At 37.1% G+C, this 14,771-nt stretch overlaps 1 protein-coding gene across 1 annotated transcript in view; it reads left to right on the top strand.

The window, feature by feature from the left end:
- ENPP1 (ectonucleotide pyrophosphatase/phosphodiesterase 1) overlaps window positions 1–14,771 on the top strand; it is a 73,384-nt gene that overhangs the window by 45,661 nt on the left and 12,952 nt on the right. The window contains exons 10-20 of the mRNA XM_045066349.1: window positions 1,043–1,108; window positions 1,622–1,694; window positions 4,056–4,164; window positions 5,127–5,258; window positions 7,093–7,124; window positions 8,077–8,204; window positions 9,363–9,432; window positions 10,132–10,219; window positions 11,349–11,518; window positions 12,579–12,630; window positions 14,498–14,652. Coding sequence (XP_044922284.1) covers window positions 1,043–1,108; window positions 1,622–1,694; window positions 4,056–4,164; window positions 5,127–5,258; window positions 7,093–7,124; window positions 8,077–8,204; window positions 9,363–9,432; window positions 10,132–10,219; window positions 11,349–11,518; window positions 12,579–12,630; window positions 14,498–14,652 — 1,075 coding nt within the window. The remainder of the gene's footprint in view (window positions 1–1,042; window positions 1,109–1,621; window positions 1,695–4,055; window positions 4,165–5,126; window positions 5,259–7,092; window positions 7,125–8,076; window positions 8,205–9,362; window positions 9,433–10,131; window positions 10,220–11,348; window positions 11,519–12,578; window positions 12,631–14,497; window positions 14,653–14,771) is intronic.

Here is a 14,771-nt window from a genome sequence, read left to right as displayed (position 1 = left end):
ATCGACACACAGGTCATTCACCTGGTAGCAATTGCTCTTCTCAGATACAGGAATAACATCCTTGAGTAGATACAAGAAGCAAATATTTATTTATTTATTTGTTTGTTTTTCCCCTTAAAAATTTACTTATTTGAGAGAGAGAGAATGTGTGAGCTGGGGGAGGTGCAGAGGGAAAGCGAGAGAGAGAATCTCAAACAGACTTCTCACACAGTGAGGAGCCAAACACGGGACTTAGTCTCATGTCCCTGACATCATGGCTGAGCCAAAATCGAGAGTCATACGCTTAACAGACTGCACCCCCCAGGTGCCCCTACAGCCTCCCCAATTCATTCTTTCTTTTTTTTTTTTTTAATTTTATTTATTTATTTGACAGAGATCACAAGTAGGCAGAGAGGCAGGCAGGGGTGGGCCGGAAGAAGGCTCCCCGCTGAGCAGAGAGCCCGATGCGGGGCTTAATCCCAGGACCCTGAGATCATGACCCCAGCTGAAGGCAGTGGCTTAACCCACTGAGCCACCCAGGCACACACTCCTCCCCCCCCCCAATTCTTTTTTTAAAGATTTTATCTATTTATTTGACAGAGACACACCAAGAGAGAGGGAACACAAGCAGGGGGAGTGGGAGAGGGAAAAGCAGGCTTCCCACTGAGCAAGGAGCCCAATGCGGGGCTTGATCCCAGGACTCTGGGATCAAGACCAGAGCTGAAGGCAGATGCTTAATGACTGAGCCACCCAGGTGCCCCCAGCCTCTCCAATTTAAAAAAAAAAAAATGTGGAGCATTTCTATAGAACAGAGTTTGTTTTAGTTGAGTCTGAGCATAGCTTATATTAAGACGGGCTAAGGAATTAATTTGTGTAATTATGTGTAAAGCTTAACCTTTGTTCCTTTATTGAGTTTTCAAATAAAACTTCTGCATTGCTTCAAACACAGTTAATGCATGGGATTGTTTTAGTCGTTCAGTGCTATTTTGCATAAGAAAATCACTGGTATTTTAAATTCAACAATTGTCACAGATTGTTTCATTTTGCTTGTTCTTAATTTTAGCTCAGTACCTTTTGAAGAAAGGATTTTAACTATTCTTAAGTGGTTGCAGCTTCCTAAAGATGAAAGGTATGTAGAGGCCTAATTTTCTATGGGAAATACTCCTTTGTTTTATAGAAATTACACAATATTTTAAAATGAGCTGCAAGAAGACATTGCACTTGTCTCTGGCATTTTGTATCCAAATAAACTCTTTTTATGGAGCATTTTGAAGAACTCCAAACCTGTAAATAATTTCTCAGCAAGTTTAGAAATGTTATCCCAGTGTTGTAGACTTTTTATTTTTTATTATTTATTTTTTTAAAAGATTTTTAAAATTTATTTGACAGAGAGAGATCACAAGGAGAGAGAGAGACAGGCGGGGGGGGGGGGCGGGAAGCAGGCTCCCTGCTGAGCAGAGAGCCCAGTTCGGGACTTGAGCCCAGGACCCTGAGATCATGACCTGAGCTGAAGGCAGAGGCTTAACCCACTGAACCACCCAGGCGCCGTGTTGTAGACTCACTATCAAGTGTTAAGTTATTTTTTCCGTTCTGTTTTACAATGTGTTTATAAAATATTACATTTTGATGCTGTTTGATTTAGACCACACTTTTACACTCTGTATTTAGAAGAACCAGATTCTTCAGGTCATTCATATGGACCGGTCAGCAGTGAAGTAAGTATCATTTTATCAGTGATTGCTTCTAACTAAACCTTGCTTTGAAGCAGGTTTCTAGACCAGTCTCTAAGATTCCATGATTCTGGAATGAGTAGTAAACACAATTTTACTAAACCAGAGGATGACCTTTCATAAAAATAATGGTCGGGAGAATTTGTCTCGTCTGTACTTTCGACAGTGCCAACTCAAACTGAGGGTAAATCCCATATTCTCCATTCCAAAGCCTTTATCCACTCCGTTTCTCCCTACATCAACCTAAAAAGTAAGGGGTCTTTGGAAATGTTATAAATGGGAAAAACTCTAATTTTCTATTTATAATAAGAGAATTAGTCAGATGCCACAAGAAGCCTCCGGTGACCTCTCTACCCTAGGAGATATATCACTAATCTCTGAGCTCATGTTCACAACAGAGCCTGGGCATCAAAAAATGGGAAATTTTGTCAAAACTATAGAGAATTTGAAATTACTGTGGTTTTATTGAGCAGTTACTAGGAAGCTAGAGATGGGGAAACAGCTCATGGACTAAGGTCAGTGTATTTGACCTGACACTCTTGAAGGAGCTTAGCTCACTCCTGGCTATGTTGTAATCTGTATAGAGCTTTAAAAGATCAAATACTGCTTTCAGTGTTTGTGTGGCCATATGATTTTTGTATCTTGGAGCAGAGGAAGCATTAAAACAGAAAATGATTTGAGCTTCTTTCTTCTTATCTCTAAGCCGACTTTCCTTATGATGTATATTTTATCTGTGACCTGCGATCTGAAAAGAAACAGGAAGTAAGGATCTGTGAATATTGTTAGTCACAAGGAAAGGAGAATCAGTGTAGCCAGTCCCTAATCTTAGACTCTTTGTTATCTTTTTCCCCATGTGATTCTAGGAGATGAAAGACTAGGAATAGCTAGAATTTTACCCCCAAGCTAAATTGTTGGTGAGCCTCAAGGACTCTTTAGTTCAGAGTTTAGAGCAGAGCCCATCTTCATGTGTCTGTTGCGAGCTCTGGTTTTGAGAGTGCTACTTGCTCTAAGTTCTTGCTTCAGCAAGAGCAGGAGGGGAGAATATAAGCTCATTTTTCTCACTTGAGTTTAAAACACTTGCTTAATCCATCTTCTCCTGATTTCCCTTTCCCCGGGTTTACTCCAAATGTGCCCCCTTAGAGCATAGGTTCTTTTGGGGGCCATCTTGTTAGCTAAAAGAGCGTGAAGAGAGGGGGAAGTTGACCCTCAACCTAGGGCTGTATTTACTTTCCAGATCTTTCCATCAAAATCCATCTGTAGTAGCTCCAATGTAGTTAGTAATTCCATGTGTCCTTGCTTTGCTTCTGTCCTTCAACTAAGCACAAATGGTCCTTAGACGTGGGGTAAAGAAGACGCATGGCAGACAACGCAACCACATTATCATCAGTGAAGGGGAAAGCTTCTTGTCGGTGTTATGTCGGTTTGACAATTGGCCAGATGCTAGTGTAATTTTTATTCATTCACTAAGGGAACTTAGTGTCCTGTCCAGGTCAGTTTGGCTACAAATAAGTCTAAGGATCATTTTGTAATTGTCTGATTATCAGATCATAGGAATTGTAACGTTAGTGCCGCCTTTTCTAATTTCACTGAAGATTTGCCAAAGTACTACTTTTTCTGATTCATCTGCATTCAAGATTGAGCCCATTGCTTTTTATATTACAGTTACCAATGTGTAACCTCTTTTAAATTCTAATGGCACATTGGAACCCACTTTATTTTAATACTTAAAAAATCCAATTTGAATTACTTGGGTAGCTTTAAGCAAATGAAAGACCGCATTGAGGGAGCTTGTTTCATATTACAGTGAAATTAATTGACCATAGAGACAAGACAGATTTGATGCACAACAGAAAACACATATAGAACTGCTAAGAATTTTCCTCAGGTGGTTTTGCAAGGAGAGCAGAAAAGCAGGTTAAGCAAGTTGCTAAAACCATTTGCTCTTCTGTGTCCTTGCGATAAAACATATTCAATATCCATAGAATTTGTAAGGAAATAATGAGTTGTTTTCCTCCTAATTTTAAAAATCAAATACAATATAAGAACTGTAAAAAGCATTTCATGAAGAATTTTAACATCTTTGACAGGTTAGACAATCAGATCCCCTGGTGTCATTCCTAATATTTATAACTGAGCATGTGTGGGATTTGCACCCCCCCCCCACTATTTTTTTGGCCCTTCTTCTGTTAACGGGCATTGCCTTACCTGCCCTGGCTTAGCCTAATGTAAATCAGTTCATCATAATAGTTGCATCCACTGAAATTTCCCTGTATTAACAGAGATAGTTTTATGTAGAAATAACCATTAGTATGGAATCCATCACATGAACTCCCTTCCCTTTCGTAGGTCATTAGAGTCTTGCAGAGGGTTGACAACATGGTTGGCATGCTGATGGATGGTCTGAAAGAGCTGAACTTACATCGATGCCTGAACCTTATCCTTGTTTCAGATCACGGTAATCTGACTTTGCATCATTTACCCTTCAGGTTAAATGGTGCTCCCAAAAAAGTTTCCTTGATTAGTTATTGTGACCTTATTTCTTCTGATTGTTACAGTTAATTTTTTTATGTAGTTTTTTGTGGAAATTTTTTAGGAAAAAATTATATTAGACATAAAGTACAGGTAAAACACAGAATTCACAGAAACCTAAGAGCCTATCAATAACAGTGCACCCATCTCCTGATTTGGGTTTACACCGGGAATTTTAGATAGCTAAAAAAAAAAGTAATATTAAATTTTGGTAAATCTAGTCTAATGGTTCTAGATTTAACTTGAACACATTATTATGTGCTTTTCTTATTTTCTTTAGCATGAAAAATCTGATTTTAGAAGGAGTATAAATTCTAGCACTATGTTAATTTCGTTTTTTCTTACTATGACCTTTAGAACATGTTTGTGTAACAGCCTTAGGAGTACAGAAGCAATGAGTGCATAAGAAAATAGAAAACAATTTTCTTTTTGTTTTTGCTTGTTGTTATTGTTTGCTTCAGAAAGAATTCCTAAAAGCTGTTTCTAGAAATGATTGTAAGAAGTTCTGTTCCGAAGAAGCTACAGTTCTGGAATGAGACTGAGAATTTTATGCTACCATTCATATTCTAGGTGATCTGGGGAAAATGAGTAGGCATTTCTCTTCAGTTTGAAACCATGATATTCTTCCTCATAAAAAGATACTATAATACATAAATAAGAAATATTAAACTAATTGTGGATGAAGGAAGGGAAAAAGGTTTTTTTTGGGGTGGGGGAGTGAAGTGGTATATATGGCTGAAATTCTGTGACTTACCTATTAGATATTTAACTAATGTGAGCACTCAACACATAGTTAGTGAATTAAATTCTGGAAGTGAAAGAAATTCTCTTCTACATGTAAAATTCCTTATTAAAGTTCTAACATGTTTGAGAATTTTTTTCTCCCAGGCATGGAACAAGGCAGTTGCAAGAAATATGTGTATCTGAATAAATATTTGGGAGATGCTAAAGATATTAAAATTGTATACGGACCTGCAGCTCGATTGAGACCCTCTGATGTCCCAGATAAGTACTTTTCATGTAAGTATATTTGGTTGCTAACATTGAATATGATTACATTCAGAATATATACCTCTAAATTATTCTATCTTACACTAAAGTGCAATGGTTAAACTTAATTTCCTTTTCATGATTAATTCTCCAGTGCAGATCTTCTGCACCCAGAAAGATTTTATAAAGGCACTGGGTGTGAAGACACAGGTCTAACCACTTATCTTTGCTATTCATTACTAAGCATATTATCTGATGAGCTTAGTACAATTTTATGTTATAGTGTGTGTTTTACTTGTGTTAGGTTTGAGATTACTTATACTAAAAAAAAAAAAAAAAAAAACCTGAAAAGTTCGGCTACATGTATTCAAGTTTAATTAATGACATTCCATTAAAATAGCTTAGAGTTGTTGGAATAATATTCTATTATGAGGAGGAATGTTGGCACTTCTGTAGTTCTTAAAATTCTATAAACAGCTGGTTTCTGTCCTCAGAAATGACTTTCCTTGACCATTCCAAAACACAGTAAGAATGTGTTTTGTAAACAGAAAAGAAGAAATTTCACATTCTTTCTTGACTACATGTGGAACCCCAACTGCCAGGAAATTTTCTAAAAATATTAATTCTTTTGCAAGTGAGGTCCATTTCCTAACTGTTTCCACCTCTGTTATTGCCTACTTTCTGATTGCTCTTTGGTAACTTTCAGATACCACCAGCAAGTCTTATTTATCTTTCTGTGACAGTTAACTTTGAAACAGAAAGAGAAAAAAGCTTGTGTGACATTTATTGGAACTGGTTAGGTTTGGGCACTGCATGTTGTATGTTTCCATAGAACTATTGAATATTCATGGGGAGAAATAGAGTTTATTTCAGGAAAGTGTTCATGCAGATATTAAACAGTAGGTTAACATAGTGACACTCAGCGTAGACTCTGTACATGCCTCGTAAGTTTTAATTCGTATTTTGTTTTAATTTATAAAAGTAGTATACGGTTGTTACAAAGCCTGATATAAGAACTGTACAGGTGGGGTCAGTGCCCAGAACTATTTAGGATGGGATGGCTAAGCTTTGATGACACCTTTACCTCATTAGGCCTCTATCTTCCAAATTAAAGCAAAATACTATATCTGTATTTATTTACCAATATACAGACATAAGATGTATATACAATACATGTTCTTTTATCTGAATAATTTTCTCAAACTTACATAAAGTACAGCTAGAAGAATCTTTGGAAAGCTACACACTTATTGATTTGTAGTCCAGAGTACACTATATTTGTGGTCTTGCTATGCAAATTCAGTTTCAAAACAAGTCTGTTTGCCCTCTTTTCTAAGGTCCTCCATGTCCTTTTTATTTGAAAATTCTGGAATTATCAAATATCAAAATATGTAAAGTAAAAAGTAGCAGTTTCCCTAAACCTCTGTTATTCACAACTGATTTCCTCTTTCTAGAGATAAACGTTGCTAGGCTTGGAATAGGTCTTCCCAGATATCTGGTATGCTTATGTAAGACGTGTTTGTTTTTTAATCTTTATACCAGGCCATCATACTAGATCTAGATGCATGGGTAGATAGATGGATGGTCAGATGGATGGACACACATATGGATGAACAGATGGATGGATAGATACTTCGTAACTTGCCTTTTCATTTAATAGTATGACACAATTTCACAGGCATGGAGTGGTTCCTAACAATCTCTCTCATTCTTGCCAATAACTAATACATAATGATTTCAATAAGCTGTTTGAAACTTGTTTTGGTATTGAAGAATAGAGTTTGAGTCTGACTTCAGCATTTTTGTTTCATTTTTAATTGTAGCATACCATCAACAATTAATTATTATCTTTGCCCCCCTTCAGTTGATTATGAAGACCTTGCCAGAAATCTTTCTGTGAGTATCTTTGTGTTTTCATGATCTAGTTATTGTTAGTTTTAAGATATATTTAGAAAAGAGGTTCAGTATCTGTTCTTGGGATTTTAGCATTAGAATTTTTGAGTATGTAGGCCAGAATTTAGATGCACTCTTGTTTTTAAAGATCTTTAAGGACATGTCCCAGTAAGCTGGCATTGAAAGTTTTTAAGGGGAAGGCTGGTGGCTCAGAGGGTTAAACGTGTGCTTTCCGCTCAGGTCATGATCTCAGAGTCCTGGGATTGAGCCCATGTCAGCCTCCCTGCTCTCCGGGGAGTCTGTTCCTTCCTTTCCCGTGGCCCTTCCCCCCTCACTCTCTCCCACTTTCTCAAATAAATAAATCTATCTTCCAAAAAAGGTTTTTAAGAATTCATTTATTGTCATGGTTTAATTTTTATGCAGGTAAAGAAGTAATTGGAAAAAAACAGAAGAAAAAAATTTATAGCTATATCCCCATAGATACTGTTAGCATTATTAAATATTTCCTACCAGTCTTTTTTATGTCCACTTAAAAAATAAGTTTTGTCTTGATGATGAATTATCTATGGTGATAAATTATCTATAGTGCATTTTTTTTTACTTGATTCATTTTAAGCATTAAAGAAAATTCTTAACATTGTAGTTATAAGTGTTTGAAAAGAATATCATCAGCGGTAAATCATATAAAATTGAGTGACATAGTCTAAGAGTTTAGGGTTTTTATGCATCAGATCTAATTTCCTGTAAAAAATGTGAGTATTGAATTGTTGGGAATGGTCAGCTGGTACGTTGTATAAGTAGTAAGAACACAATTATTTTTGCATCTGTGACTTACTACGCAGGCTGGTAAAATTTTTATCGGAAAAAATTCATACAGAATTCAACAATTTCAAGAGAAGTTTACATGTAAGAAAATATGGAAATAAGAGTTTTTCTTTACCTTCTATAATTTCAGTGCCGGGAACCAAACCAGCACTTCAAACCTTACCTGAAACATTTCTTACCGAAGCGTTTACACTTTGCCAAAAATGACAGGATTGAGCCCTTGACATTCTATTTGGACCCTAAGTGGCAACTTGCATTGTAAGTTCTGATGGTTTCCACGTAAATGTAGCCCTGATATGTTTGTAATTCAGTGTACCCACTGGACCCTTTCCAACAATGCTGTTATATGAAAACTGTACAAATGTGATTCTCTCTGCTCTATCCCAGGGTTTCTCAACCTTGGCCTGTTGGCCTTTTGGGTCAGATAATTCTCTGTTGTGGGGAGCTGTCCTGTGCATTGTAGGATGTTTGAGAGCAATCCCTGGCTTCTACCAATTAGATGAAAAAGCACCCTTTTCACAGTTGTGCCAACCGAAATGGCTCCAGACTTTGACAGAAGTTCCCTAGGGGGAGGGCCATCCACCCCCAGCTAGGAACCGCTGCTCTGCTCACATCCATATTGATTATTTCTTATGTCTACATTTGTGTTACCATTGTATCTCTTCGGCACATGACAGCTATCCTAATAATACCTTTAAACCCAGTGAACAATTGGTAAAAGCTCTTTATAATAATGAGCAATTATTTTCTTCTTAGAGTTGTTTTTTCACCTCAGCTTTTGGTGTGTTGGAAAATTATTTGGATGGTTAATATTGTTAATATCTCAAAACATGATAATTAACTCTTTTGATGGTTGCCAGGACGCCATGCTGTAAAGCAAAACCTAAGCAGTGAACAACATCTCACTGTCTCTCTCCTTTCACTAGAGAGCTGTGCTTTTAGTGTTCAAAAGTAGGTCAATGGTGGGCATCTGTATGGAGATGATGAAGAAACGGATTGTCCTTACCTCATATAATATTTCGCAGACATCTCCTGTATTCCAAAGATATCTTTAGACTAAGCCATTTATTTTGTACAAACAACCCAACATGATGAAATTGAAACCAGGAGAAGATAACTAACTTGCCAAAGTCACAGCTGGTAAATAGCATAGTCAGGGTTCAGAACTAGTTCTGTGTCAATGCTAGTGATTTTTCCCTTCTATGCCACACTGCTTATGCAGTTGATTTATCTACAAAATAAAAGATAAGGATGACCCCTTAATGCTTCCCAAGCCCAGTGGTTTTGTTTACCTTTTTTTTTTTTTTTGGTTTAACCAAATAGTAACATTGTTTATGAACAGAAATAATGTCATGATTACAAATCTGACACTGTGAATAGAATTTGCATCATTAATTCATATTATATCAAAATTAGGGCTCCTTCAGAAAAGGAACATTGTGGAAATGGATTCCATGGTTCTGACAATTTATTTTCAAATATGCAAGTAAGTAAACTTGTTATTCTTAAAAAAATAATGATTTATATCTGAAGAAAACTATATAAAGTTATACACTTAGAAACGTGGAGTGTGATTATATGTGTTGAATGAGAATCAATGTAGCTTATAATTTTATAGAACTGTTTTACTTTGGGCATTACATTAAAATTTTATGTTCATGTTTCATGAACATGTGACTTTTACCTCACACTAAATTTCTAATAGTTATTTTGTATATACTTGTGCCCCATTAAGAATATCGCCACATTGTAAGTGAAATGTAGTGATTTAATAGGAGAAAAGGTATCATATTTTTGTTCTAAATGAAGATAATGTCTTATAGTTACCTATAAATTTAAAATTTCAGAATATACTCATAACAGTGATTTAATTTGATGCCTGTAGCACTGTGTGAAATGGGCAGAGTGACATTTATATCACATTTCCTAGATGAACAATGATTTCATCATCCATTCCATTATGATTGTCAAGTCAAGCTGAGAGAAGTATCCCACATGTCCTTAGATTAGATGTGCAACATGGGTTCAGTCAGTATCCCACCAAATCCATGGACACGGTAGTTTTCCCATTATGTTAACCAGTTTATGTATGTACAGCATAGATAATATAAAATACTTTTTTTGTCACCAGCTGCATACACAGGGGAAATGAATTGACACACTGTTACTTTTCTGGCCCATCTAGGCCCTCTTTATCGGCTATGGACCTGGATTTAAGCACCGCTTTGAAGTTGATTCCTTTGAAAATATCGAAGTCTATAATTTAATGTGTGGTAAGTGAGAACAGGCTTCCTTCATTTCTTCTGAAAACAGAGCTGGAATGGGAAAATCCAAAGTAGGTCAATGGTGGGCATCTGTGTGGAGATGATGATGAGGGGAGCCAGACCTTCTTCCTGACCCAGACTCATTGAAAAAAAATACGGGGATTGTGCCATCTGATGACTTACATTTCTTCCACGAGGCTGTACACAGGTAAAGTGGGGCACTCAGAGGAGGGAGGGTCATACGTCACCCATGCCTACCAGTTTGCCAGGCCGTGGGCTTCATTATATGGCAGTTAAAACAGGTCTGGGGTGGAAGCCTGAGGAAGAGTTTGGAGTCTGTGAAGGGGACCCAAACAAGGCGGAACCTCTGGTAGCAGTAATACTCGCATGGATGACAATGTCATGGTTGTAGAAATTGAGGAGGTTCTATTAGATATAGTCCTCGTTTACCCAGTACTTTCTTCATTAGTACTTTTATGGTTAGATACTGTGTTTTAAATATGACTTCCTTTTCCTGACAATGGTACTGGGAGTTTGCAAACCTTAAATATGTCCTCAGTGTAATTCTTTTAGTGGGAGCCTATATGCTTAAATGAATTCATATGTCCTAAAGCTCTTAAAACAGTGCCTGGCATATCCTAAGTGCTTTCCTATAGAAGTGTTTGCTGTGGTTATTGCCAAGGGCATGAGTCAGACTCAGACAAAGCTGGTTTTGAATCCTGGGTCTTACTCCGTTAGTAGCTTTGAGGCCTTAGGCACAACACTCTAATTACTCAGCTACCAAATATTGGCAATAACTTATTAAATTGTTTTGAGGATTAAGTAAGAAAAATACGTTAGCACAGTGACTGGCATATAATAAGCATGCATGGCGGTTACTATAGTCATACACACTGAAATTCACAAGTTCATAGAGGACAGTGTACATATCAGTAATCCCATTAAAATCCCATTATTAAGAACAGCATAGTCATAAATGCTCTAAAATTCAAGAGCATTTCATAGTTTCATTTTGGGTGGAAAGTAAAGAACTCTTGCATAGATAGGGTTTAAAAAAAATAAAAGTCATGAGCTAAGTCTTATATTTATTTGTTTTTGAACCTCTAAGTAACCATTTACCATTCTTGGAATCATGCAGATTTACTGAATTTGACACCTGCTCCTAATAATGGAACTCATGGGAGTCTTAACCACCTTCTAAAGAATCCCGTTTACAACCCAGAGAATCCCAGAGAAGTCCACCCTGTGGGGCAGTGCCCCTTTGCAAGAAGCCCCAGACGTAACCTTGAGTGCTCATGTCATCCTTCAGTAAGTACTGACCAAAGTGTAGCCCAGTTGGATCTTAGGGTGCCCTCTGCATAGCTTATGCCGTGGAAACACTTAGTGATCAAATTGAAATCTGTGAGTAGGCATAAATATCTAAGTATGTTTAATTCTGATGGAACACATGCTGCCCTCTTATTGTTTATTTTTCCTCTTCCTAGTTTTTGCATTTTCACCTCTGTCTTTATCCCTTGGTGCTATGACTTAACTTGGATGCAGGTTGGGAGGAAATCTAGCCAAGTCCTGGAACATCCTGAATCATGGAGTCTGTGCTGTTATCTAGCAGTGAGGGCTTGATTATCAACCAATCATAATTTTCCTTCTCTAAAATATCTCTCAATTAATTTTAAATTTAGAGGGAAAATCACATATTTGGGGGTTTGAAATGGATATATGGCACTCTTTCTTTTTTATTCCTGTCTTAACATAGTCGTAAGAAGATGAAAATATGTGACAAGTGAACAAAACTGATAATGTCCCTAGGGGCACCTGAGTGGCTTAGTGGGTTAAGCCTCTGCCTTCAGCTCAGGTCATGATCTCAGGGTCCTGGGATCTAGTCCCACATCAGGCTGTCTGCTCAGCAGGGTGCCTGCTTCCCTTCTCTCTGACTGCTTCTCTGCCTACTTGTGATCTCTTTCTCTCGCTTTCAAATAATAAATAAAATCTTTAAAAAAAAAAACCGATAGTGTCCCTAAAGATAGAGATTTAGGGAACAGTTGGGATATGCTTTTCATTTTGTTCTAGGCTCATAGAAAGACTCTGAGAGAGCAGTGCAAAGATGATAAAGGAACAACTCTTGTTTTTCATTCATAGTGCTGTGCTTGGGTAGCAGTTCTGTCTTGTTGCAGTTGTCATCTGAACTTTATCCTCTTCGTCAAAAAAATAAGTTTGACTTGTACAAGATGGCTTTATCTTCATCCCATAATGGGATAATTATGCTGCAGAAGTTGTTTGTTACAAGATTGAAACATGTCTCAAAACAAAAATAGAACAAAACAAAACCTCACGTCTCTCATTGCTTAAAATCGTATTATTAACTTTTTAGGTCTTACCAGTTGTGGATTTTGAGATACAGTTGAATTTGACTGTGGCAGAAGGTAAGACATGTTTCCCTTGAGTTTGGAATGTAAAAGTGGGCTAGTTTCTCAGCCAGGTTAATCATAGAACATGTGGTTTGGGGGCATTAGTTGAGAACAACCAGTAACTTAAAGGTGGTAGTGGAGACCACTTGAGGAAACACAGAGATGTCTTTGCTTGATGGTCTAGACTGTTTGTCATACGGAAGGGAGGGATATTTATAGCAAATCATATATTTAGTGGAAGCTGAATTACTCTTTATGAACATAGTCAAGGTGGTTCGAGATCTTGAAGATTTTTATAGCTTTATTAGAGAACTTCAGATTTCCATTGTAAACACCTGTTAGATTTCTATCTCATCTGCTTCTTAGTTCATTATAAGAGAGTATAAATTGGCTTGTTTATCTAAAGTTATTTCTTTATAGCTTTTGAGTGAAGAGTATGCTTCATATACAGACAACTGCTAACATTTGTCAGTCACTGGGATGTTCAGCCTCACTTTGATACAATCTCTGATACACTTTGATATAGTCTGATACACTCTGATATAGTAAAGTGATTCTTGTTACTTGGCTCAGTTTTTTCCTTCTGTAATAAGAAGGCAAATTCTGTATAATTCCCAAGTTGAATTTGCCTGTATAAAAATCTCTGTAAATGTGGGGCACCTGGGAAGGCTCAGACAGTTAAGCATCTGACTCTTTGATTTCAGGTCAGGTCATGATCTTAGGGTCCCGAGATTGAGCCCCACGTCGAAGGTGTGGAGTCTGCTTGGGATCCTCTCTCTCTCTCCCTCTCCCTCCCCCTCTGCTCCTCCCACCACTCGCATGTGCTCTCCCTCTCTCTTTCTCTTTCTCAAAAATAAAAGAAAATAAAAATAAAAATCTCTGTAAATGTTTAGAGATATCTTTGATAGCCTTGTGATGACAAAACCTTGTGGTAAAGGATTGCATTTCTGGAACTGATTTGTGTTTGAATATGAGCATAGGAACTATATGTCCAGGGAAAAAGTATTCATTCTCTGTAAACTACTGTTTTCTCATCTGTACAATGGGCATATAACCTTAATTTGTAAGGTTATGTAAGAATTAAATTAGATGATGTATACAAAGGACTTTACAAAGCACTTGGCACTTGGAAAAAGTACAGTAAATGGTCTATACTATTACTGTTTCATTCAGCTCAGTCTCATAATTTTAGTTATGAATTTTTGCTTTCTCATCCAAGAAACTTCTCTGCCTAGAGTTTTCCCTGAATAATAATCATTAAAATACTGTTGAAGAATTTTAGCAATATTTTTAAAGTCCTAATGCTGAAATTTGTAGCAATATCACACAGTGTTCTCTTGTGATATCTTGATATTACATTCATCTTTCAGACTCTTCATAGGCAAAAACTACAATGAATCCCTTTTCTTAACTGTTTATGGTTCTGCTCTTTGTGTTTAGTTTTATTTTACAGTTAAAAATAACTTTTCATGGGGTGCCTGGGTGGCTTAGTGGGGTAAAGCCTCTGCCTTCGGCTCAGGTCATGATCCCGGGGTCCTGGGATCGAGCCCTGCATCGGGTTCTCTGCTCAGCAGGAAGACTGCTTCCCTTTCTCTCTCTGCCTGCCTCTCTGCCTACTTGTGATCTCTCTCTGTCAAATAAATAAATGCAATCTTTAAAAAAAAAATAACTTTTTAGGTTTAAGTAGAGAATTGGATGGATTCTTATATACTCTATAAGGAAGTATGTTCTTACATATTCACTGTATATATATACATACACACACATATGTGTATATATATAATTTATTCTGTATATACATTCAGAATATATTATATACTGTGAATTATATTCACAGTAAGTATGTTTGAATGGTGGTTTCATTTTTCCCCTACAACCCAAGAGAAGGTTATTAAGCGCAGCACTTTACCTTACGGAAGACCCAGAGTCCTGCAGAGAAACACCTCGGTCTGTCTCCTTTACCAGCACCAGTTCGTCAGTGCTTACAGCAATGACATCCTGATGCCCCTTTGGACCTCTTACACCGTCCGCAGAAATGCAAGTATTGGTCGCTTCTTTAGCTCTGTGTGATTATTTCAAATTATCATTAAGCAAAACATTGAAAGCCAAGTTAGTTTGGGTCAGTTAATCTTGGCTCTCTCATCAGTTGCTGAATT

This window comes from Mustela putorius, unplaced genomic scaffold, assembly GCF_011764305.1.
Source record: "Mustela putorius furo isolate JIRA1106 unplaced genomic scaffold, ASM1176430v1.1 tig00003863_pilon_pilon_pilon, whole genome shotgun sequence".
Classification (NCBI taxonomy): domain Eukaryota; kingdom Metazoa; phylum Chordata; class Mammalia; order Carnivora; family Mustelidae; genus Mustela; species Mustela putorius.
This window is presented reverse-complemented; position numbering and strand designations above follow the sequence as displayed.